Genomic DNA, 24,331 nt, shown 5'->3' with positions numbered 1-24,331 from the left:
GACTGTTTGATTTCACAGAAGTGTGATTGACTTGGAGTTACATTGTGTTGTTTAAGTGTTTCCTTTATTTTTTCGAGCAGTGTATATAATTAAAATGCTAACATACATTATAGGCTACATTATTACCTGGCATTGTTAGCAATTTAACCTTTTTTCCCAGAATGTTGTATCTCTTAGATAAATAAGCATGTAATGAAAGCAGACTTACCTTAATAGCAGAACGAAAAGTGTACAGCCTTTCCAGAAAAAAGACCCAGGCTTTTCTTTCCAAGCACTGTTCTAACGCCCAAAATAGGCTTATGTTTAGATGTGGGCATCAGCAATATTAATAGTATTATTTTATTGTTTTGCCTGTTGACCTTTATTACCTATGTGTACAATTTAATTCCCTTTCTAAGTCGTACTTGTCTAGTATTTTAACTAAAATTAAAACATTGGTTAAAGCTCCAACATTGCTGCACTCCACTCCCTACCCATGCCTCTTTGATTGTGTTCCTGTCTTTGTATTTAAACATCCGGGTTTTCCCACTGACTGTGCTTACTCTGGCTTACTCCCCCTCTCAGAAGCCATTTTGGACTCAGTTCAGTTTCTTGCATGTGAATATCGGACCCTGTCCTCAGCCATTCACCACTACACAGTAGAAAAGGTTAACGCGCACCGCGGCGCGAGAAAATTGTTTCTTTGAAACATCGCGTTTATTTTACCTTGTCGATTTTACATCCTGGATTCGACCGATCCTTTCCCAATGGATTTGTTTATATTTAAAACTTGTTTTTAGCCCGTGCAATTTTGTTGCATTGGGGGGGCTGTACACACAAAAGCAACGCAAACTCTTGGTGCGGTGGACATCGAAGGCCTTGGGACATTTGGCTCGTTGTGTTGTGCTATCATCTTTTTAAATGTTCGCAAAGGAAAATAGGTTAAAAAGGAGAAATTCTGGTGTGTTTCTTTTTAATTAAAGGAATATGTTTGCTTCCTGGCTGACTTTTGCACTTCTGGGAACTTTTTGTGCAGGTAAGCACCCTATTTATGTAATAGGCTATCGCGTACTCTTAGGGTTTGAATTGGCAATCGGAATATATTCAGTGATTTCACACTGTAACATATTCTAACGTACCCAAACCAGGGATAACGTGCTGTAGGTAGTCACTTGACTATTGATATTGGCTCTATCGAATGGTACAAAAATGACATTTAATGGCATTAAAATATCTAAGGCAATAATTAAATGGATAACATTTTGTATGTTATTTTGCGTATTGATGCGAAAGGTTATTTAGGCTTTTCGGTGCATTGGTTCACTGTAGATCAATAAGTAATAAGCGACAACATACAATTTCGAATGAGTGTGGTACATTTACCATAACAATCTTCAATGATTAGTCATTCAAATATAAGTGTCAAATTTATTTCAATGACAGCTTATCGTATTTGGACGAAATGTGGAAGGACCGTTTTTTTAAGCTTACGATGAAGTCATGTGGCCTCATATGTTGCAAAGATATCGTTGCTTTATAAGTGTTTGTGACTCTTGGAAATGCATAGATGGAGAGACACAAGGTGATGCATTTGGAAGTGTTTACACGTGTATCAGACTTATCAGTGTATTTTGACCTGTGTAGACTAAATTAAACCACATGATTGAAGATCTATCTATTGAAGCGCGCTGACAGAGGTGTTGAAATTGATGTGAATGATGGTTAGAATTCCACTTATTTCGCACAGCCCACATCACTTGTAGCGTAATTGTTAATTAATGTATTCTTTGGCATGTATTCTTTCAGAGCAGTAGGATGAGCATGTATTCTTTCAGAGCAGTAGGATGAGCGAGTACTACAAATAAATAACTATATATATATGTGTGTATATATATATATATATATATATATGTGTGTATATCTTTATAGCATTCTACTCTGGATTTCCACGCGAAATGTGATTGTTCATGTCCTCATTATCTAGTTCAGTGACGCATACATTTAGGCCTATATACCTGTAGGCTCGTTTTTGGCAATTTGTTTATCACTGCTGCTTTGTTGTGGTGTTCCCTCCTTGTTTAGTCGACTTTGGGGGAGGGGTGCGTATGGGGTTGGGGTGAAAATGTCTCTTGTGTTTATTTTCGCTTTTGCTGAAATAAAATGATTTATTTCTCTTACCTGAAATGTATAAATCATGTTAATGAATCCGTATGGTTATCATTCATCCCAATCAGACACAAATGATTTGTCATTTGGCTGCATGATTGTTGTCAAACACTATCCTAACATCTCTGATATTTTGGTAATTGGTTCAAGTGGCAGTCCTTGATACTTAGCCAATGCATTCAACAGTGACTTGGTTTGCCTGCATATTGAAGTGCTGATGTTTCATTTTCCGTCTCTTCACCTTAGTAGTTCTTGGAATTTTCTAATTCAAAGATTTGTTGTGAATGACCGTAGTCCGCTATTTGATTATGGTGCCATGGTTGTTGCACTCTTCAGACTTTGAAAAGGAAAATGCTTATTGCTTAAAAACAAAAATAGAATTCGACAGAATAGCGGCTGAACGAGAATGTTACTATTTCTATTCATGAATGAGTTTCCAGATTCAGTTATGTCATGAGGTTTTCAATAACCTACAATTTAATATAAGGAGCGTTTGATAAGTGTGGTTGTGGGAAACCTACAGGACTTTTCTCAGCACGTGGGACCAGCTATTTTGTATCTCCTTGACATTTCAGCTGAATACAGTCAAGGAAGTCTGTTCCATTTCTTTCTGAATAACTTTGAACTGATTAATGATGTATTTTTGTATATGGTTCTAACTCACCCAGTTCAAATGCCTCTACGCCTGTTGCTTACTATGGTTTTCACACTGAAAGCAAAGCCAGTCAAAAATCATAATCCCTTCAACCATCTAATCGTAAAGATCACTAGTTATTTGATAGAAGGGTTGGGCAGTATTCCGATTTTCATACTGTGCCTGTGCCATCCTGGGATAGACGGTATTACCGGCATTGCACACAGGGCTTCCTTTTTTTCCCTGCACGAAAAACAAAAACAGACCAAAAAACGTTGCTTACCAGAACAATAACAAAATGATAGCAAGTATGGAATCCCCATAGTGGATGCTAGGTAAATGCTAGCATGCAAACATTCTCTACTAAGACGGATGACAACCAGCGCATAAAGTTGCGCATGTATCTCAAAATTCAGTTTGCAGCACTCACAAAAAAGAAAATGAGGGAGCAAGGATCTTAATCCAGGAGGTGATTGTCTCTGCTCCTCTTACCAAGAAGCTGATCCTGGAAAGTTAACGTGCAACTTAAATAGACTTTATTTATTTTTTACTATGTTCTACATTGTGAATAATAGTAAAGACATAAAATCTATGAAATAACACACATGGAATCATGTAGTAACCAAAAAAGTGTTAAACAAATCAAAATATATTTTAGATTCCTCAAAGTCAAATCAAATTTTATTGGCACATACACATGTTTAGCTGATGTTATTGCAGGTGTAGCAAAATGCTTGTAGCCATCCTTTGCCTTCATGACAGCTTTAAACACTCTTGGCAGTCTCTCAACCAGCTTCACATGGAATGCTTTTCCAATGGTCTTGAAGGAGTTCCCACGTATGCTGAGCAGTTGACTGCTTTTACATTTTATTTTATTTACATTTAACCTTTTATTTAACTAGGCAAGTCAGATAAGAACAAATTCTTATTTACAATGACGGCCAAACCCGGAAGACGCTGGGCCAATTATGCCCCACCCTATGGGACTCCCAATCACGGGCCGATGTGATACAGCCTGGATTCAAACCAGGGACTGTAGTGATGCCTCTTGCACTGAGATGCAGTGCCTTCGACTGCTGCGTCCTTCCATCACTCTGCGGTCCAACTCATCCCAAACCATCTCAGTTGGGTTGAGGTCATCTGATGCAGCACTCCATCACTCTCCTTGGTCAAATAGCCCTTATACAGCCTGGAGGTGTGTTGGGTCATTGTGCTGTTGAAAACAAATGGTAGTCCCACTAAGCGCAAACCAGATGGGATGGTGTATTGCTGCAGAATGCTGTGGTAGCCATGCTGGTTAAGTGTGCGTTGAATTCTAAATAAATCAGTGTCGCCAACAAAGCACCATCACACCACCACCTTCATACTTCACGTGGGAACTATACATGCGGAGATCATCCGTTCACCTACTCTGCGTCTCACAAAGACACGGCGGTTGCAACCGAAAATCTCAAATTCGGACTCATCACACCAAACAGATTTCCACCAGTCTAATGTCCCATTGCTCGTGTTTCTTGGTCCATGCAAGTCTCTGCTTCTTATTGGTGTCCTTTAGTAGTGGTTTCTTTTAGAGGTTGACCCATTGTGATTTTTCAACACCGATACCGATTATTGGAGGATCAAAAAAGGCCGATACCAAAAAATAAAAGGCCCATTTTTTAAATTTGTAATAATGACAATTACAACAATACTGAATGAACACTTTAACTTAATATAATACATCAATAAAATCAATTTAGCCTCATAAATAATCACACATGTTCAATTTGGTTTAAATAATGCAAAAACAAAGTGTTGGAGAAGAAAGTAAAAGCGCAATGCTTGAAGAGCTGCTGGCAAAACATACGAAAGTGCTGTTTGAATGAATGCTTACGAGCATGCTGCTGCCTACCACCTCTCTGTCAGACTGCTCTATCAAATCATAGACTTAGTTATAACATAATAACACACAGAAATACAAGCCTTTGGTCATTAATATGGTCGAATCCAGAAACTATCATTTCGAAAACAAGACGTTTATTCTTTCCGTGAAATACGGAATGGTTCCGACACGCTAGATAAACTAGTAATATCATCAACCATGTGAAGTTAACTAGTGATTATGTTAAGATAACTTTAATGCTAGCTAGCAACTTACCTTGGCTTCTTGCTGCCCTCGCGTAACAGGTAGTCAGCCTGCCACGCATGCTCCTCGTGGAGTGCAATGTAAGGCAGGTGGTTAGAGCGTTGGACTAGTAACCGGAAGATTGCAAAACCGAATCCCCGAGCTGACAAGGTAAAAATCTGTCGTTCTGCCCCTGAACAAGGCAGTTAACCCACCGTTCCTAGGCCGTCATTGAAAATAAGAATGTTCTTAACTGACTTGCCTAGTTAAATAAAGGTGTAAAAACAAACGGCCAAATCGGTGTCCAAAAATACTGATTTCCGATTTTTATTTGACTTGAAATCGGCGCTAAATAATTGGTCATTCCTATTTTAATCGGTCGACCTCTAGTTTCTTTGCAACAATTTGCCCATGAAGGCCTGATTCTTAACGCAGTCTCCTCTGAACAGTTGATGTTGATGTGTCTGTTAATTGATCTCTGTGAAACATTTATTTGTGCTGCAAGCTGAGGCTGGTAACTCTAATGAACTTATCCTCTGCAACAGAGGTAACTCTGGGTCTTAACTCTTATTTCAAAATACCCTGAGATACGGTATACTGCCCAACCCTATTTGATAGGTCAATGACAATACCCTTCGTTTCTTGCAAGCAGCAAAAACATTATAGTCCAATGCTGTATGGTCAATACACAACCAAAACATTTTGGCTACTATTGAACACTCAAATGTATTCTCCCTATTCTGCACAAGTCAATCACAAGAGACAAGTCATTGTAATGAAACATGCCAAATAACAGCTGCCAGACCATTGGGAGCCAGAATAGTAAATGCTTTTGCGTGTGTGAGGGTGGGGGGGGGGGGCATAAAACCAGCTGTTTTGACTGTGCTGGATGTATTGTGTAATGGTCTCACTGAGTGCATTCTGTGGCTCCCTGGCTAGCAGCAGAGGTAGTAGGATGCAGCTCTGGTCCTCTGCTCATATCAGCTGATGATCCACTCTGTTGAGACAAAGGAAGCCAGATCCCTGCCCATGGCTCGCTTGCTCTCTCGCTACTAGCAGGAGATGCTGACCCCAACTCATAGCATCTCTCCTCACTCACTCCTGTCGATTCATTGGCTTTTGCTGAGTGGAGGAGAGTTTGCGACTGTCCCGGTATCGCCTATGATAGCACGGCGTCAGCTGAGGCATGGGCTGCGCCCCCCCCCCCTGTGCAGATTGGCCTTGCCCACCGATCTGTTAGTGTGTGAGCAGGGCTTGGAATGCTGTTAGTGCTCTCTCATCGCAGCTTTACTGAATCCGTAACAATGGTGTGTGTGCTGTGCTGGATTTCGAAGGTTTGGCCACATAGTGTAGTGAAAATGGGGGGAGGGGTGGCTCTGCTAGGATGGATTACTCCTGAGTTATAATGGCCACTGCTTAACCCGCTCCTCTGTTCTCTACCTTAGAAACATATCTACTAGTTACTGCAAATCGTCCCCATATTTACCGGTGAATGCATTTATCATATGGATACATTCTATAGTGCATGGACAGGAAATGGGGGGGGGGGGGAAACACTGTGGGAAATGGGGGATGGGTAGCCTCTAGCAGGAGAAGGGATTTAAAGTGACAGTGTGTATTTCCCCCCTTGCCGTGGATTAAAGATGTCGAGCTGTAGGAGATTCATTGCATAGTTGTTTGGGTGAGAATAGGCCAGATATGTTTGTCGGGACAGCTGGTACTGTAATTCTAAGCTCTAGTATTGAAGCATGATGTTTTTCCACAGAAGTAGATTAAACATATATATTATATGTTTTTTTTGTATAATATACAAACACTACATGACCAAAAGTATGTGTACACTTGCTTGTCGAACATCTCATTTATACATCTGTCAGCAATGGGTGTGGCTGAAATAGCCAAATCCAGTCATTTGAAGGGTTGTCCCCACATACCTTGGTGTAATATATATATTAGTGTAGTTAGCTAAAATGATAAGCTTTGTTTTGGTGTACATCGTTCCCATTGCAGTGTATTTTGACTTCTTGAGCTCTTTGCATATTTTTGGGACCATGCATACAGCATCGGCCTACTTTTGTCAAAGGATACCATCTTTAAAATCTCACTCAGACGCTTTTTCAAGCAGAATGACTGTATGAACCCATAGATAAGGGTGTGGTTTTGTTTTGAGTTTTTCCCTCAAACCGAAAGCCATAAATCAATCTTTCTGATTAAAATGACACCATCTTGTTTTTGCTTAGTTTCCCCCAAGCTCTTAAAGAAATGATCTGGTACTTTAGTGTACTTTTTATCCAGTAGTTCTGAAAGTAGCACTCCCGAGCCAACGGTGGTCCCTGAAAATTGCTACTACGTTGCGTATGTGCACCACGTCATTGCACTCTCTCTCACTCTGCTGTGTTCGCATCTTGCTAGCTGTCACTCAAATGGCGAGGGACTAAAGCTCATTGGCTGGAATGTGAATTGCTAGGGGGATGGTCCACGGGATGAACATGGCACAGCTTCCAGAAAAGTCGCTTTCAAACTAGGGATTATGTGGCTAATTGAGGTAAGACTGTCATTCTGCTCATATATTATGCATGTATGAAGTACACATCGGCACATACAACCCAAAGTGAGAGGTTTAAAAAAAATACTTAATAGTCACCAAAGTTCCGTAGCATGTCTTTGCTTTCTACAATAAGTTAATGAGCACTTAACAAGAGACAGGCTGGAATTCTTCCCTAAAGATCCCAACCTCTGCTTGACTCCATGCTCTTCATTCATCAACACTTCTATTCATATCGTGTTTGTGCAGTCATTTCCTAGAATGGAGCAAAACGAGCAGAAAATTGCATAGAAATCTGGTCCCCCCCCGGCCTCCCGAGTAGCTCAGCGGTCTAAGGCACTGCATCAGTGCTTGATGCGTCACTACAGACCCGCGTTCGATCCCAGGCTGTGTCGCAGGCGGTCGTGACCAGGAGACCAATGAGGCGGCGCACAATTGGCCCAGCGTCGTCTATGATAGTATAGGGGAGGGTGTGGCCGGCTGGGATGTCCTTGTCCCATTGCGCTGTAGCGACTCCTGTTGTGGGCCGGGCGCATTCACGCTGACACGGTCACCAGTTATACGGTGTTTCTTCCGACACATTGGTGCGGCTGTCTTCCAGGTTAAGAGAGGAATGTGTCAAGAAGCAGTGTGGCTTGGCAGGGTTGTGTTTCGGAGGACGCATGGCTCTCGACCTTTGCCTCTCCCGAGTCCGTACGGGAGTTACAGCGATGGGACAAGACTGTAACTAGTCATTTGGATATCACGAAATTGGGGAGAAAACGGGGTAAAAGGTTAAAAATAATTACAGAAATCGGGCCCCAAAATCATTCTCAATGATTGTTTTGAAAGCGAATCTCACATTGTTCAGTTCTTGGAAGAGGAGTCATCCAGACCAATGAACATTGGTCGAGTAGCAAGCCTATAGTACATGTACACTTCTTTCTGAAATGATTCAGACCCCTGGACCTTTTCCACATTTTTGTTACGTTACAGCCTTATTTTAAAATGTATTAAATACATTTTCCCCTTCATGAATCTACACACGATACCCCATAATGACAAAGCAAAACTTTTCTAAAAAAGTTAATTGAAAATGTTGGCAAACGTATCACAAAAAAAATTGACCTTATTTACATAAGCATTCAGGCTATTTTCTTTTAGACTCAAAATTGAGCTCAGGTGCATCCTGTTTCCATTGATCACCCTGGAGTTGTTTCCACAACTGATTGGACATGATTTGGAAGGGCAAACACCACAGTTGACAGTGCATGTCAGAGCAAAAACCAAGCCATGAATTGTCCACTGTGTCAAGAGACAGATCTGGGGAAGGGTACCAAAACTTTTCTGCAGCAGTGAAGGTCCCAGAGAACACAATGGCCTCCATCATTCTTAAATGGAAGAAGTTTAGAACCACTAAGACTCTTCCTAGAGCTGTCCGCCCGGCTAAACTGAGCAATCTGGGGAGAAGGGCCTTGGTCAGGGATGTGACCAAGAACCCGATGGTCACTCTGACAGAGCTCCAGAGTTCCTCTGTGGAGATGGGAGAACCTTCCAGAAGGTCAACCATCTCTGCAGCACTCAACCAATCAGGCCTTTATGGTAGAGTGGTCAGACAGAAGCCACTCCTCAGTAAAAGGCACATGACATTCCGTTTGGAGTTTGCCAAAAGGCATCTAAAGGACTCTGACCATGAGAAACAAGATTTTCTGGTCGAGATGAAGCCAAGATTGAACTCTTTAACCTGAATGCCAAGCGTCACATCTGGAGGAAACCTGGCACCATCCCTACGGTGACGCATGGTGATGGCAGCATTATGCTGTGGGGATGTTTTTCAGCGGCTGGGACATGGAGACTAGTCTGAATCGAGGGAAAGATAAACAATGCAAAGTACTGAGATCCTTGATGAAAACCTGCTCCAGAGTGCTCAGGACCTCAGACTGGGGTTAAGGTTCACCTTCCAACAACTCTAAGCACACAGCCAAGACAACGCAGGAGTGGCTTCGGGACAAGTCTCTGAATGTCCTTGAGTGACCCAGCCAGAGCCCGGGCATGAACCCGATCAAACTTCTAGGTAGAGAGATGTGAAAATAGCTGTGCAGTGACTCTCCCCATCCGATTAAGGCTGTAATCACTGCCAAAGGTGCTTCAACAATGTTCTGAGTAAAGGTTCTGAATACCAATGTAATATATATATATATATATATATATTTATTTTCATTATGGGGTGTTGTTTGTGGATTCATAAGGGGAAAAAACATTCTAAAACGGATTAAAATAAGACTAAAAAAATGTGGGACAAGTCAAGGGGTCTGAATACTTTCCAAATGCACTCTAGGTCTATTGTACAAAATAGGCTGTGACCATGACCAAATGAATACACTCAGCATCCGTACAATGTAAATAGCTGAAGGTGGACCTTCTCGTCATCACCACCTCTGTCAGTGACTCGCAAGCAAAAGTCAAATTTTTCATAGCGGTGTTCAGAATCGGAAATTACACCCAGCAGGGAAAGAGTGAAAGAGAAATAGTTTGGGTGCGAGTGCGATCAGCACTGCCTGTGAAATTTCCTTCTCATGTTGCCCACAACGCGAGACTTGGCGTGGTCCTTCAGAACATGTTGCCCACAACGCGAGACTTGGCGTGGTCCTTCAGAACATGTTGCCCACAACGCGAGACTTGGCGTGGTCCTTCAGAACATGTTGCCCACAACGCGAGACTTGGCGTGGTCCTTCAGAACATGTTGCCCACAACGCGAGACTTGGCGTGGTCCTTCAGAACATGTTGCCCACAACGCGAGACTTGGCGTGGTCCTTCAGAACATGTTGCCCACAACGCGAGACTTGGCGTGGTCCTTCAGAACATGTTGCCCACAACGCGAGACTTGGCGTGGTCCTTCAGAACATGTTGCCCACAACGCGAGACTTGGCGTGGTCCTTCAGAACATGTTGTGCACAACGCGAGACTTGGCGTGGTCCTTCAGAACATGTTGCCCACAACGCGAGACTTGGCGTGGTCCTTCAGAACATGTTGCCCACAACGCGAGACTTGGCGTGGTCCTTCAGAACATGTTGCCCACAACGCGAGACTTGGCGTGGTCCTTCAGAACATGTTGTGCACAACGCGAGACTTGGCGTGGTCCTTCAGAACATGTTGCCCACAACGCGAGACTTGGCGTGGTCCTTCAGAACATGTTGCCCACAACGCGAGACTTGGCGTGGTCCTTCAGAACATGTTGCCCACAACGCGAGACTTGGCGTGGTCCTTCAGAACATGTTGCCCACAACGCGAGACTTGGCGTGGTCCTTCAGAACATGTTGCCCACAACGCGAGACTTGGCGTGGTCCTTCAGAACATGTTGCCCACAACGCGAGACTTGGCGTGGTCCTTCAGAACATGTTGCCCACAACGCGAGACTTGGCGTGGTCCTTCAGAACATGTTGCCCACAACGCGAGACTTGGCGTGGTCCTTCAGAACATGTTGCCCACAACGCGAGACTTGGCGTGGTCCTTCAGAACATGTTGCCCACAACGCGAGACTTGGCGTGGTCCTTCAGAACATGTTGCCCACAACGCGAGACTTGGCGTGGTCCTTCAGAACATGTTGCCCACAACGCGAGACTTGGCGTGGTCCTTCAGAACATGTTGCCCACAACGCGAGACTTGGCGTGGTCCTTCAGAACATGTTGCCCACAACGCGAGACTTGGCGTGGTCCTTCAGAACATGTTGCCCACAACGCGAGACTTGGCGTGGTCCTTCAGAACATGTTGCCCACAACGCGAGACTTGGCGTGGTCCTTCAGAACATGTTGCCCACAACGCGAGACTTGGCGTGGTCCTTCAGAACATGTTGCCCACAACGCGAGACTTGGCGTGGTCCTTCAGAACATGTTGCCCACAACGCGAGACTTGGCGTGGTCCTTCAGAACATGTTGCCCACAACGCGAGACTTGGCGTGGTCCTTCAGAACATGTTGCCCACAACGCGAGACTTGGCGTGGTCCTTCAGAACATGTTGCCCACAACGCGAGACTTGGCGTGGTCCTTCAGAACATGTTGCCCACAACGCGAGACTTGGCGTGGTCCTTCAGAACATGTTGTGCAAACACAGGAAGAAATGTATACAAGGCCTCGGTCGCTTGCATTATGTAATTGGCGTCGGTCCCTGAAAGTGAAGAAATGTATACAAGGCCTCGGTCGCTTGCATTATGTAATTGGCGTCGGTCCCTGAAAGTGGAGAAATGTGTCTTCCATTAATCTGTCGGTTTTACTCTGGATTCTTTCCTAATTAACTGCAGATCTCAAAAACCCACAGTATGAATCGGGCTAATTTGGTAAACGCAGATAAAAAAAACTGTTTGCAACATGAATGTCATTGTATCTCCCCTCACAGTGTATGGAAAGCATGAGCCTTCCATGTTTGACTCTGCTGCTGCTGCGGCTTGGCGCCAATTGCGCCTTTTGGAAGGTTTGAACCGAAGTTACCGTGCCTTCAGAAAGTATTTATACCCCTTGATTTGCTCTACATTTTGTTTTTACAAGCTGAATTAAAATGGGCCAAAAAAATATAATCTCACCCATCTACACACAATACTCCATAATGACAAAGTGGACATGTTTTTAGAATTGTCTTTGGCAGCGATTTACTGCTGTGAGTCTTTCTGTGTAAGTCTCTAAGAGCTCTGTCAAGTTGGTTGTTGATCATTGCTAGACAGCCCTTTTCAAGTCTCTTGCCATAGATTTTCAAGCTGATTTTACGTCCACTCGGGAACATTCACTCTCTTGGTAAGCCCCCCCAGTGTATATTTGGCCTTGTTTTAGCTTATTGTCCTGGTGAAAGGTGAATTTCTCCCAGTGTCTGTAGAGGTCAACCGATTTAATCAGAATGGCCTATTAATTATGGCCAATTTCAAATTTTCATAACAATTGGAAATCGGTATTTTTGGACACCGATTTAAAGAAAAAAAATACATAAAAAAAAAATGTGTGTATATATATATATATATATATATATATATATATATATATATATATATATATATATATATATATATATATATATATATATATATATATATATATATATATATATATAATTTTACACCTTTTTATTTAACTAGGCCAACGCTCTAACCACCTGATTACATTGTACTCCACGAGGAGCCTGCCTGTTACGCGAATGCAGTAAGGTAAGTTGCTAGCTAGCTAAACGTATCTTATAAAAAAAACAATCAATCATAATCACTAGTTAACTACACATGGTTGATGATATTACTAGTTTATCTAGCGTGTCCTGCATTGCATATAATCAATGCGGTGCGTATCATTGCTCCAATGTGTACCTAACCATAAACATCAATGCCTTTCTTAAAATCAATACACAGAAGTATATATTTTTAAACCTGCATATTTAGCTAAAAGAAATCCAGGTTAGCAGGCAATATTAACCAGGTGAAATTGTGTCACTTCTCTTGCGTTCATTGCACGCAGAGTCAGTGTATATGCAACAGTTTGGGCTGCCTAATTTGCCAGAATTTTACGTAATTATGACATAACATTGAAGGTTGTACAATGTAACAGGAATATTTAGACTTAGGGATGCCACCCGTTAGATAAAATACGGAACGGTTCCGTATTTCACGGAAAGAATAAACGTCTTGTTTTCGAAATGATAGTTTCTGGGTTCGACCATATTAATGACCAAAGGCTTGTATTTCTGTGTGTTATTATGTTATAACTAAGTCTATGATTTGATAGAGCAGTCTGACAGAGAGGTGGTAGGCAGCAGCATGCTCGTAAGCATTCATTCAAACAGCACTTTCGTACGTTTTGCCAGCAGCTCTTCAAGCATTGCGCTGTTTATGACTTCAAGCCTATCAACTCCCGAGATTAGGCTGGTGTAACCAATGTTAAATGGCTAGCTAGTTAGCGGGGTGCACGCTAATAGCGTTTCAAACGTCAATCGCTCTGAGACTTGGAGTGGTTGTTCCCCTTGCTCTGCATGGGTAACGCTGCTTCGAGAGTGGCTGTTGTCGATGTGTTCCTGGTTCGAGTCCAGGTAGGAGCGAGGAGAGGGACGGAAGCTATACTGTTACACTGGCAATACTAAAGTGCCTATAAGAACATCCAATAGTCAAAGGTTAATGAAATACAAATGGTATAGAGAGAAATAGTCCTATAATTCCTATAACTACAACCTAAAACGTCTTACCTGGGAATATTGAAGACTCATGTTAAAAGGAACCACCAGCTTTCATATGTTCTCATGTTCTGCGCAAGGAACTTAGACGTTAGCTTTCTTACATGGCACATATTGCACTTTTACTTTCTTCTCCAACACTTTGTTTTTGCAATATTTAAACCAAATTGAACATGTTTCATTATTTATTTGAGGCTAAATTGATTTTATTGATGTATTAAGTTAAAATAAGTGTTCATTCAGTATTGTTGTAATTGTCATTATTACAAATACATAAAAAAATCGTCCGATTTTAATCGGTATTGGCTTTTTTGGTCCTCCAATAATCGGTATCGGCGTTGAAAAATCATAATCGGTAAACCTCTAGTCTGTTGGATAGCAGACTGAACCAGGGTTTCCTCTAGGACGAGGCCAATGCTTAGCTATATTCTGTTTTATTTGTATCCATCCAAAAAACTCCCTAACCCTTGCCGTTGACAAGCATAGCCATAACATGATGCAGCCACCGCCATGCTTATATGAAGTGGTACTCAGTGATGTTGTGTTGCATTTGCCCCATATATACTGCCTTGTATTCAGGACATAAAGTACATTTCTTTGCCACACTTTTTTCAGTTTTACTTTAGTGCCTTATTGTAAACAGATGTGTTTTGTAATATTTCTATTTCTTTTCATTCTAGTTTAGGTAAGTCTTGTGGTGTAACTACAATGTTGTTGTTCCATCCTCAAGTTTTCTCCTATTACAGCCATTTAACCTCTGTAACTGTTTTAAAGTCACCATTGGCCTCATGGTGAAATCCCTGAGTGGTTTCCTTCCTCTCCGGTAACTGAGTTAGGAAGGATGCCTGTATCTTTGTAGTGACTGGATATATTGAGACACCATCCAAAGTGTAATTAATAACTTCACCATGCTCAAAGGGATATTCAGTGTCTGCTTAGTTTTTACCAATAGGTGCTCTTCGCAAGGCATTGGATAACCTCCCTGGTCTTTGTGGTTGAATATGTGCTTGAAATTCACTGCTCAACTGAGGAACCTTACAATTATGTGTAGGGTACAGAGAAGGAATAGTCATTTAAAAATCATGTTAAACACTGTTTCACACAGTCCATGTAACTTGTGACCTGTTAAGCACATTTTTACTCCTGAAATAATTTAGGCTTGCCTTATTAACTCAGTGCTTTTTCATTTTAAAATGAATTGGTAAAAATGTTTGAAACCTAAATTCCACTTGGTTATTGTGTGTAGGCCAGTGACACAATCTCAATTTAGTCCATTTTAAATTCGGGCTGTAATATAACGAAATGTGGAAAAAGTCAAGGGGTGTGAATACTTTCTGAAGGCACTAAATAAATGGAACACAGTGGTCCAGTGAGTGATACCAGTTTCTTTCCCAAGGAAAAGGCCCCGTGTGAAAGGAAATGGAGCACGTTTGCTTTGACACAGCGGCCGAATTGATGGTTTGCGTAGGGGTAAATGGATGATGTGCTGCCTATTGGAAAAAGCACACTAGTACTGATTACTCTTGATAATGTAACTACAGTTAGTCTGCCAGATGTTTCAGCTGTTTGCTAAGCTAAAGCATAAATAGAATCTCCCCTATCCATTCTTTATATAGGCTGTTAAATGAAACAGAAATGCATAAGCCAGAGCAGGTTGCAGTTGTTTGGGGTCGTCTTAAGTGAACAGGCTGGTTCAGAGTTTTTAGGTTAAACCTTGTCCTAACGCTCCTAGATCTTTTTTCTTTCCTTCCCTGGTGGGGCGCTGTTGACTCCCATAGCTAACTGCCATAATGAGGCTTCATGCTTAGTTGTTTACCAAGTGAAAACTGTCATTGACTATGCTCATGCTTGGGGATGGGCAACCCTTAAGCCTATAGAGATGATGTTGGTTTACTTTTAAGTGAAAGAGGTTAATTTGCACAGTATCTATGGCCTTGTGAACTATTTTCCTCTGCTTGGGTCTGGGAAACATGCCGAGTTTGCTGACAAATGGGCATTGCTTGCCAAGCGTTGGATAATGTCCCAATATAGCTATATCCTTGTATGCCCAAATCTCTTATTTCTTAAGTGTGAGCTCCAGCTTTTGAAGTGGGAAGGGAGGAAGCTTGTGAGCGTACCCGCTCAGTCGCGTGCTGCTGAGAAGCCACACTGTTCTGGCCCCAGCGTTTGTTTACCTTTGCCGATAACACTTATCTGGGCAAAGCTGCATGGGTGGAATGCGGTACGTAAACAATGATATTCGGCAGGGCCTTATCTTGGTGTAGGCCGCGTCGTACATTATACGCAGCACTCAAAGTCCTGCTGAACATGCGGTGGGATGGGATTAGCCAAGCGTTTAGTTCCAGAAGATACGTGCCACGTTTCATAGTATGGTAATTCATTATCAATGTTTACTGTTTAGCACAAAACGCAGAGATCAAGCTTTTAGAGTAAATTCCAGATCCCTCTTGGGAAATGGATGGACAACATCCAATGATCTATGCTAAACAAAAATATAAATTAGACATGTAAAGTGTTGGTTTCATGAGCTGAAATAAAATATTCCCAAAATGTTCCATGTGTACAAAGTTTTTCGCTAAAATGTTATGCCCAAATTTGTTTACATCCCTGTTAGTGAGTATTTCTCCTTTGCCAAGATAATCCATCCACCTGACAGGTGTGTGGCATATAAAGACGCTGATTTAAACAGCATGATCCTTAAACAGGTGCACCTTGTGCTGGGGACAAAAAAAGGCCACTCTAAAAGGTGTAGTTTTGTCACAACACAATGCCACAGATGTTAAGTTGAGGGGGCGTGCAATTGGGATGCTGACTTCAGAGCTGTTGCTAGACAGTTGAATGTTCATTTCTCTACCAAAGGCCGCCTCCAATCATTTTTTTGGCTGGGCCTTGCTCCCCAGTGGTTGTGCCCCTGACCAGTTGTGAAATACATAGATTAGGTCCTAATGAATTTATTTAAATTGACTGATTTCCTTGTATAAACTTTAACTCAGTGAAATTGTTGCATGTTCGTGCCATATCCACTTTCATGGTTTTTCTCTCCAGAAAGTAAATGAGATTCCGATTTGACTCTTGGCCTCTTTTTATTTTATTTTATTGTAAACAAATCATTAATATAAAACAATGGGATATGCTTGACCATTAGGAGGCACAGCAGAAGCCTCTAGTTATTGAAGTAATGTATTGTAAGGACTGACGCTGTCTTCTCTGCCTTGGAACTGTTCTGTAGTAGGAGTACCATGTCAGTCGCTATCCATTTAAAGTTGCCAGACTGACATCAACCTTATAGCTCCAACCGCTAGACACTTTGATCTGCAAGAATCAAATGGGTGTAAGCAATATGGTGGAAACTCATTTTAAAAAGCCATTTAGCAGATGCTCTTATCCAGAGCGACTTACAGGAGCAATTAAGGTTAACTCAACCTGGCCTGCAACAGAGAGGTTAGGTGGAACTATTTTCTTTTAGTACTTTCACCAACTTAATCTATCTGGAGCTGCCGGAAGTGTCTAGAGAGGATGAAGCTAGTATTAAGGGGGGGTTAATAAAAATATTACTGTAGGTAGCGTTAGCTAACACTAGTCGGATGGACCTGCGACAAAACTCCAGTATTTTTCATCCTATAGCTTGTTCTCCATCTTTTTGAAAATAGTGAGCCAACATGTTTTCAACACTTATTTTCCTGACTGATCAAAAATATTGCAATACTGGTATTGTCACAGCCTTAGTATCGAATCGCAATTCATATTGTATCGCCACGTAAGTATCATTATAATATCATATCGTGAGGTCCCTGGCAATTCCCAACCATATAGGCTAGGGGTTCGTTTCGGCACTAGTTAGAATTCTCTTCCTCTGTCCTCTGATTTCCTGCTCCATCCATTCGCCCCATTTCAGAGAGCAGTGGTTGCAACAACTTTCACTCACTGAGTGCTAGAGGGGAAGGGGGTTGGGCACTGGTTTTGAAGTTTCTTTCACGGTGGGATTGATGGCCCTCGTGCTCCTGTGTCTGAAAGAAGCCTCCCTTTCCCCCAGAGGACCTGCACAGTGTCTCTCCACTCTAGATCCAGCCCCTGTGGAGGTTCCCTCTGACCCACCCCCCACTTTTGTGTGGCGATGTGTCTGGCAGGCTGCTGCTGAGGCCTGTTTGTCAAGCCCCTGTGCCCCATGCTGGGGGATTTGAGGCTGGGCGTGGGACTGGGAGAAGGGGAATGAGGCATGGTGGTCACCCACTCCCCTTTGAGTTTAGCAGGATATTGACACCACCTCCCTCAGATCCACATGTTGTTCCTGACAGGGGGGAATGAAGAGAAGAAAGATTCCCTCTTACTTCTGTGTTGGACTCTGGAGGAAGAGGGCGTGTGAAGGACCGTTCTGTAATTGTGTGTGTGTATAAGGGTTGTTAACTTAAACCACAAAGGTTTAAACAATAAGGGAATGCGAAACATTTAGGAAAATCACCTCAAAGATGAATGATAAGTGTCACCGCTACTTGAAATGACGTCCAATGCTCATTCAGGTTTCATTCAACATGGCCTACTTCCTTTTCAATTCTCCTTTGCTGTGAATGCTTTCCATCGACATCTCCTTTGACATGTTCTCTGTCAGGGAACCGGAAGTGCAACATAAATGTAACATTTGTCCCACGTATGGCCTACATTTTTCAACTACCTAAGCAGTTAGGCTTGTTCACCCCAGATCCTCTCACCTTTTTTTGTATCTCAAAATAGGTGTCCATCATCTAGATGGGCCAATCCTTACTATTCAGTTGGTGTGTAGGCCTGCGGATTTGGACAATTTAAATGTTTTTTTATTATGAGCTCAGTTTTACATTTTTGGACCACTTCTGAAAACATGTAACTAACTTTCTGGGCTGACCTATCCCTTTTATTTAGCTCTCTGGATCTAGACAGTGTTGTTTCTTTCTCTCAGATGGACGAGTGAAGGCCTTTTGGTCAGGCTGCAGACTGGTTTCGTTCAACACTCTTTTACCCCTCCCATCTCCCTCAAACCTCACGCCCCATGCCTGTGCTGTGTGTGGACTGTGGAGCTAGCTCACCTTGCTTGCTTGAACTTGGTTTTTTTTTAGCTGGAGATGACGGCGGCAGCTGCTCATCTGGCTTCCTCCTGGTCTGCCGTCTCCAGATGGAGTTGTACGCTGGTTCATGTTGACTCCCAGGCTGCTCTGATGACCCTCGCGTCTCTGGCCCATCTGTTGCGGACCGTCAACACACACACACTTACACAAACTTCTGTTTGGCAATTTCTCTGATGTCTTCGGCATCCTGTTCCAGTATGCCCTTGATGTGGTCAGAGTGAGCAAAATGGACAAACCCTGCTGCACGTGTTGTGTGGAGAATGTTTGGTTGTACAGAAAGGGAACATTTCAGATCTTGAAGCCATTTTTCTGTGGCTTTAGAATGATTCCTCTTATGACGCTGCCTGTGACTCGACTTCATCATATGTATCATATTGTAAGACAAGGCAACAGCCAACACGTTGCATGAATCCTTGGTTTTGGTCTACCCTTGTTTTAATTGATGGCTACCGCGACTGTCTAGAGAATTGCCATTCACTATTGATGGACAATGAGGTTTCGAGGAGTGTGGGAGAGAGTCACATTCCCCCTAGCTCTGAGAAGGGTAGCAGGCTGGACCATAGACATGTTGATGGGCAAGATTCTCGCCGGGGAGGGATGGGCAGTAAGAACAGAGTGAGAAGGTCACGGGGTGAGTCTTTGTCATGGTAAACCCAGCAACTTGACCACCTGCTGTGCATAAGGCCCCAACAATAGATGTCTACAGCTGCATGGGAAATGGGCAGCCCCCGAGGATGTAGACTAACTCTGAAAACTTTATCACACCACCAGGGGAAATGTAAAGATTAGAGGCTTATTTTGGGGGAATTGAGAAGCTTAAATTTACAGAGCTAACATTTTCCCTGAGCTTAATAAAACTAAATAGTGAGCGAAGGTCATGCTCCAAGGTGTGTGTGATTTAGTCTAAAATGTAGGCCAGACTACCACAAGCTGGCCAATAGGGGGCTCAGTATTTTCATATTGTCTATATTTGTTAGGATCACTCTCAGGTCTGGCAAACGTCCCCCAAGGCCAAATCCTACAACTAAATATTTACACAACTCAAACCTTAGTTAGTTAGGATTTAGCCCCTAACGTTTCTGTCTAGCAGTTGAGACACCTTGAAATGGAACGTTGGGAGTTGTCCCCCCCCCCCTCTCCCTGATGCTGCTGAGGCTCAGTTGGTGCATTGTGGGTCCATTGTCTAGGGTCCTTTTGTACTGTCACTGAGGGAAAACACTGATTGCCACACATTGCGCAAGAGGCTGATATTATGCCGTCACTGTCAGATGGGCAGAAATGTATTCAGAGCCATGCAGACCCAAAATGAGTCTGAAACATTGAGGTTTTGAGGTTAATCATATCCTCGTTTGAAAACTGTGCAGCTGACTTGCCTTGAGCTATGTTTTTTATTTTATTTAGCCTTTATTTAACTGGGCAAGTCAGTTAATAACAAATTCTTATTTACAATGACGGCCTAGGAACAGTGGGTTAACTGCCTTGTTCAGGGGCAGAACGACAGATTTTTACCTTGTCGGTGAACTCAACATCAGTTGAGCGTTTTACCCTCCCACATTACACAAACACAATGGCAGCTGTATTAATTGTCCTTGAAATATCAATGGTTTATATTGTGACAAAAACAGCATTCAGAAGATCAGACGTTGTAAACAGACCTTGTAGTCTACTGAATGTGCTGTGCAGAGACTTCAGACCTATGTTATGCTGCAACCTCTGCATAAGGTATGTGGTTCAGGCCTGGTCTTGACCTAGTTTCAGAGCCCTACTACTCACACGTGAGATTCCACCTGGAAGGTGCTCTCTGCAGACCCTGATGCCTGTTGGTTTTTGACGGGAATGAGGGAACCGTGCGGTCCAATGGCTGCAGCCTGCCCGTATCCTCTTCTCTCTGGAAACAGGCTGGCCTCAGAATCCCTCCCCTACCGTCTCCCTCACACCGCCTCGTGCCACTGCTCCATTGGCAGGCCTCCCGCCCACTCCCGTTCCCTGTCCCTCTCTCTTAATATGTATTCTTGACCCCGATTATTATTATTTTTGCCTTGGTCCGTGGTTTTGTGGTCGAGTTGTGGTTGGTGTCTTGCCAGCATCTATAAATAGCAGAGTGTTGGAGTTAGTATCTGAATGAGGGGGAGCAGCGCAGCGCAGAAGGAAAAGTCCTTTTTGGCATCCAGCTGGCTGCCGGCCAGGGCCTGGCTGAGTGTAGTGTGGCGGGGGAGTGTTTTTTTTTTGGAGGTGGCGTAGTAAAGAGCTGCTTTTTGGGGGGAGGAGGGGTCATTTTTCTTGTGTTTTCTTCTTTAAAATTGATTTATTTAAGTCATTTAGCAGACACTCTTATCCAGAGTGACTGACAGTAGGGAGTGTGTACTTTTTTCGTACTGGTCCCCTGTAGGAATCGAACCCACAACCCTGGCGTTGCAAGCGCCGTGCTCTACCAACTGAACCACACGGGGGGCATTATGAATGGGAAGAGGCGCTGTCTTGTTTTTGTATATCCTTAGCCTGCGTAGTCATTGTCGGAGCGCAATTGAGTAACGTTGGGGTTGCTAATTGCTATCATTTGGGGTTTCCTCGAGTAGGCCAAGGGTTACGCGAGTTAAATTAGGGCGGGCTTCAATGCTAGAACAAATGTCTTCTGGTATCCTCAAAATTATAGGCAGCAATGTGAGCTTAATTCAGAACCTTCATCCATTCATATACACTGAGTGTACAAAACATTAACACCTTCCTAATATTGATACCACCCCACCCTTTTTTAAATTATATTTTTTTAACCTTCGAACAGCCTAATTCATCGGGGCATGGACTACAAGGTGGCAAATGTGTTCCACAGGGATGCTGGCCCATGTTGACCAGTGGATCCCACAGTCGTCAAGCTGGCTGGATGTCTTTTGTGTGGTGGACCATTCTTGATACACATGGGAAACTGTTGAGCATGAAAAACCCAGAAGCGTTGCTGTTCTTGACACACTCAAACCGGTGCGCCTGGCACCTACTACTAGAGGTCGACCGACTATGGTTTTTCAACGCCGATACCGCTTGAAGCATTGCGAAGAGCTGCTGGTAAAACGCACGACAGTGCTGTTTGAATGAATGCTTACGAGCCTGCTGGTGCCTACCATCGCTCAGAATGCTCTATCAAATCATAGACTTAATTATAACATAATAACACACAGAAATACTTAGGTCATTAATATGGTCAAATCCGGAAACTATAATTTCGAAAACAAAACATTTATTCTTTCAGTGAAATACGGAACCGTTCCGTATTTTATCTAATGGATGGCATCCCTAAGTCTAAATATTGCTGTTACATTGCACAACCTTCAATGTTATGTCATAATTACGTAAAATTCTGGCAAATTAGTTTGCAATGAACTAGGCGGCCCAAACTGTTGCATATACCCTGACTCTGCGTGCAGTGAACGCAAGAGAAGTGACACAATTTCACCTGTTTAATATTGCCTGCTAACCTGGATTTTTTTTTGCTAAATATGCAGGTTTAAAAATATATACTTCTGTATATTGATTATAAGAAAGGCATTGATGTTTATGGTTAGGTACACGTTGGAGCAACGACAGTCCTTTTTCGCGAATGCGCACCACATCAATTATATGCAACGCAGGACACGCTAGATAAACTAATAATATCATCAACCATGTGTAGTTATAACTAGTGATTATGATTGATTGTTTTTTATAAGATACGTTTAATGCTAGCTAGCAACTTACCTTGGCTTCTTACTACATTCACGTAACAGACAGGCTCCTCGTGAGGCAGGTGGTTAGAGCGTTGGACAAGTTAACCGTAAGGTTGCAAGATTGAATCCCTGAGCTGACAAGGTAAAAATCTGTTGTTCTGCCCCTGAACAAGGCAGTTAACCCACCATTCCTAGGCCATCATTGAAAATAAGAATGTGTTCTTAACTAACTTGCCTAGTTAAATAAAGGTGTAAAAAATAAATAAGAAATCGGCAAAATCGGCGTTCAAAATTACCGATTTTCGATTGTTATGAAAACTTGAAATTGGCCCTAATTAATCGGCCATTCCAATTTAATCGATCGACCTCTACCTACTACCATACCCCGTTCAAAGGCACTTAAATATTTTGTCTTGCCTGTTCACCCTCTAAATGTAACACATACACAATCCTTCTTTAAAATAAAAAATACTTTAACCTGTCTCCTCCCCTTCATCTACACTGATTTTTAAGTGGATTTAACAAGTGACATCAATAAGGCATCAAAGTTTTCACATGGTCAGTCTATGTAATGGAAAGAGCAAGTGTTCATAATTTTTTGTACACAGGACTAGGGCTATAGAAAATGATAAAATACCTTCTCAATGTATCAGAAAATACCATTTATAGATATGTATGTCTTATCAAAGTTTTAATCTCTTAACTTTTTTTAAAGATATGAAGCATGACTATTTTACTTGGATAAACCTTTGGGTTGCATGTAACGGCGAGATGTATGGTAGGTTTGCCAGATGTATGTGTCTGAGGTGTATATTATCATGCAAAATGACCATATTCATGTCATTAACACACTTTGCTGTCATCAGACGTGGGGTCACACACACATGCAAATGACCCTATTTGATCATATGGATTTGAAGATGAACTGCTCAATGGAACCTCATTGCCCGAACCTTGATCTGGGCCTGGGTTTTTTGAGACAGAACAGAGCATCTCTGTCTTTTTTAAAGGAAAGGAATGCAAGTTTTTAGACTATTTACTTGAATGCATCTGGCAAAGATGAATCAGACACGTTGATGGGTTTTGTATAGCATGGTTAGGAGAATCCTTTTTCTTCTTCTTTGTTTTTCTGTGTGAAAAACCTACACGTAGTTAATGTCCACATCGGAGCTGCATCGCTTGTCATTGTCACCATCGCCTATTCACCGTGTGAGAAAGGTGACTTTGCCTAACTCTACAGCCATAGGCTTTCATTCAGGGCTATAGTCAAGCCTCCGTTCAGGGAAATTGCGTGTTTTAAATGTAAGCCTATCTCCATAGTGATGAGAAGGGCCTAGGCCTTCTCTGTTAGGAGGATATTGAAAAACAGAATGGAGCTTTTGTGAGCGGAGCTTAAATCGGCTTTTCGATTCAGTTATTTCATAAATTAACCACAATGTTATTTTCCAACCTCACAATCTTATTCAGTTTCTCTCAGCAGAACAACTCGATCTTGCACCTATACAAAAATTGCGTGATATCTTTCTGGAAAAGAGAATATGAAGATATGGTTTGGTTGAACATGAGTGTTTGGCGCTGTTGGTAATGTTCAGAACAAATTTTGCAAGAATGAGGTTGAAACACTTTTTAAAATATTTTTTAATCTAATAAGGTCTGTTGTTTTGGTCACCTGCTTTCCCTGACAAGAATGGGTCCAACAAGATAAGTGTTCCAACGTTCTATTTGTACCTTTTTTTATGTCAGTGTAAACCTGCACTCTGTAGGCAACGCAAACAACCCGCTCAATAAGTCCTAAGCCCATGACTTTTTCATTGGCCTTTTTCCTTCCACTGGTCCTTGCTGACATCAATTTATAGAAACCGGTCGAAAGTAGTTTCATGCTACTCCTTTTACCTTTTCTATGGAGCTCATGGAAAGGTTGCACTCTAGCCT

General features: G+C 42.4%; 1 protein-coding gene across 1 annotated transcript in view; it reads left to right on the top strand.

Annotated features, from left to right (window-relative positions):
* Nucleotides 1-559: 559 nt before the first annotated feature.
* The window catches only part of LOC129859191 (activin receptor type-2B-like), a 64,986-nt gene continuing 41,214 nt past the window's right edge, over nt 560-24,331 (top strand). Inside the window, exon 1 of the mRNA XM_055928640.1 lies at nt 560-1,015. Coding sequence (XP_055784615.1) covers nt 967-1,015 — 49 coding nt within the window. The 5' untranslated portion in view covers nt 560-966. The remainder of the gene's footprint in view (nt 1,016-24,331) is intronic.

The sequence above is a fragment of the Salvelinus fontinalis genome, chromosome 7 (assembly GCF_029448725.1).
Source record: "Salvelinus fontinalis isolate EN_2023a chromosome 7, ASM2944872v1, whole genome shotgun sequence".
Lineage (NCBI taxonomy): Eukaryota > Metazoa > Chordata > Actinopteri > Salmoniformes > Salmonidae > Salvelinus > Salvelinus fontinalis.
The sequence above is the reverse complement of the archived record's forward strand: the minus strand, read 5'-3'. Positions and strand labels throughout refer to the sequence as shown.